The following is a 2,829-nucleotide window of genomic DNA, read 5'->3' on the forward strand; positions in this document are numbered from 1 at the left end:
AAAAAAAAAAAAAAAAAGTCCTCCCACTGAAAGTCCAAAAAAGCAAAACAATTTCCTTCAAGAATAGACAAACACATTTAACACGCCAGGATGCAACCACACACCCATAAACTCACTGATTCATGTCGAAATCTACTAAAACCTGAATATTTTAACTCCCTTTGTGGATCATTAGCTGCTTTTTGATTGGCAGTGGATTTGTGTCCATGCTTCATGACTTTGCTGCAGTTAATTTGACATGTAAGTGTAAAGTCCAAAGTTCTCTGACTGGACATTGATGTTAATAATAGATGGTTAGGTACTTTTACCCTGCAGTGTTGGAAGTTCATCCAGTGAATCACTGTGTTATTCTGTCAGTCATGTAGCTAACAGTATTTGATCTCCTCTCTGAATGTGAGTGAGTGGGCGTGTGTGCATACTAGATGCTCCTTCGTACATGTGTGTGTGTAGCTGCGAATGCTATAAAAGTATATATAATATATACTGTATTTTTGTGTCTGTGTTGCAAGAATGTTGCATGAAAGAAAGCGGTCTTATGCAGTATGCCATGTGTGTACAGGTATTTCTACAAGTGTGTGAGTGCATGAGCAAGTGTATGTCTATGTGTACAAGCCTTTTTTGGTATGCTTATATGTCTGAGAATACTTAATCTCCAGCCATCTAGGGTCAACTAACAGGCCCCCAATATGGCAATTTGTTTTAGGATAAGACTACATTTTAGGGTGAAGAATAAAGGGAGGGGTCAGACATGTGAGGCCAAAAAGCCACATAAACCAAATTAGTTTATAGATGCTGTTTGCCACCAGGAAATAACTGCACGTCAATACAATGACCTCACAAGTAATATAATCAAGTGTGCGTGAGCCTGCATGCTCACCTTCAATAGCGAAAGGCTTCCCCACAGTGAGTAGTTTGCACTCCGCGTCAATGGAGACCTCAAAGTCCAACAGGGCTTTGTCCATGATGAACGCATCCAGAGCAGGAGGATCTGTCCTTCACCACCAACACACACACACAAACACGCACGCACGCACACACATCACAGGAGAGAGAGTGAGAGAGAAGCATTAATTGAAGACAACAAACCTTAAACTTTTGAAGACCTGTAAATCAGATTTACTGCATTCTCACACTCCCCAGTCCCATGCAGGAACCCTGTCTTTAGGTATATCATCCTGTTTTGTCATTTATACAGAGGATGAGATTAACGGCTTTCTAATACACTGTGTAAACACATACATCATTACCTAAACCAACAGCCTCTGTGGCAGACTGATAAGGCATTATACACACTGCCAAAGACTCTCCTACTCGGGCTATATCGATCCAATTGACCCTAATAGACCCCTAATTATAGACTGTTCCTCTGTGTGCAGCCACTGCTGCTGACGGGATATAAGATTCACGTTACAAAGCACAACACACATGATTTAAAGTATATACATAACACACACACACACACACACACACACACACACACACACACACGCACACACAGAGATAAATAAGAAAAGATACACATTTTTGACACACATTTCTGACTTTTGGATGCCAGCCATCCAAAAGTAGCACAAAATACATACTCACACACATATACACACACACCACACACACACACACACACACACACACACACACACAACCCACACACACACACACACACACACACACACACACACACACACACGACTGATCAAATCACCTGAAACTTCTTGTTATGCAGGATGTTTAATGCTAAACAAAAGGTTGACTTTGCAAAGTCAACCTTTGAAACGGCTGTTTTTCTCTGTCTAAGCCTGTCAAATACGAGGCACAGGGAGAAAAGAGAGGACAGACTTCTTTTGGAACTAAAGAGGGTCGGAAGTAATCGTATGCCGGGCCTAAGGATAAGTGTGATGTGTGTGTGTGAGTGAGTGTGCGTGTGTATCGGCCTTAAAGTGTGCAGGTAACAAAGCATGTGCGTTCGTACGTGCTTGCATTACTTCGTCGGAGCCTGTTCATTGGAGTTCATGTGCAGCTGCATGTGTAGCCCAGGGCGTTCTGTCTCTCCAGGAGAAGGCTTTTGAGTTGTTTTTTTTCCCCTTTAAGATTTGAGTGCAGTATTGGGGTCACTAGTTTTGCCAACACAGTATTTTACTGCCTCACTCCGGTTCTCTGCACTGCTGTGACTTCCACTTCTGCTTCGCCTTGCACGTAAACAAACTCCGCCTTCATCTTCCCTGTTCTCATCCTCTTTCTCTGAACAAGCGCTTTGTATCTTCCCACCAGTATCACAAAGTCAGCACATGCACTATCTCTGCATCTCTGCGGGTGCTCTGTGGAGTTGGCATTGTGTTTGAGAAGCATGCATGGTTTTAGCTGTGCGTGTGTTTGCTGTGTGTGGTGCACAATGTCTCTGTACTTGAGTAAGCCAGGATAAACACATTTTTGCCAGCATGTTTGAATTCCCATGGTGAAATTGTCCCATTTAATCATGTGCTGCCCCTAAGTACATTTTTGAGGTACTTGCACTTTACTTAAGTAACATCCCTTCAATTATAATTTATGCTTCTACTCCACTATGTTTTAGAGGGAAATATTGTAGATTTTACGCCAATACATTTATTGGACAGCTTTGGTTATTAGTTACTTTACAGATTAAGATTTTATATACAAAACACATGAGTTTATAAATTATGATTATTATAGATTGAACAATCTCCATATATATAAAGTAGTTCAAAATAGCAGTTTCCGTAATTGTTGTACTTTTACTTTTGTCTCCCACCTCTGGCTTTTAGAATAATTACACACACACACACACACACACACACACACACACACACACAC

The 2,829-nt window shown here is 41.3% G+C and overlaps 1 protein-coding gene across 4 annotated transcripts in view; it reads right to left on the reverse strand.

Annotated features, from left to right (window-relative positions):
• The window catches only part of grin3ba (glutamate receptor, ionotropic, N-methyl-D-aspartate 3Ba), a 113,509-nt gene that overhangs the window by 15,284 nt on the left and 95,396 nt on the right, over positions 1 to 2,829 (reverse strand). For all 4 annotated transcript variants that reach the window (XM_032500525.1, XM_032500524.1, XM_032500523.1 and 1 more), the window contains exon 8: positions 878 to 993. In XM_032500525.1, coding sequence (XP_032356416.1) covers positions 878 to 993 — 116 coding nt within the window. The remainder of the gene's footprint in view (positions 1 to 877; positions 994 to 2,829) is intronic.

This window comes from Etheostoma spectabile, chromosome 20 (genome assembly GCF_008692095.1).
Source record: "Etheostoma spectabile isolate EspeVRDwgs_2016 chromosome 20, UIUC_Espe_1.0, whole genome shotgun sequence".
NCBI lineage: Eukaryota > Metazoa > Chordata > Actinopteri > Perciformes > Percidae > Etheostoma > Etheostoma spectabile.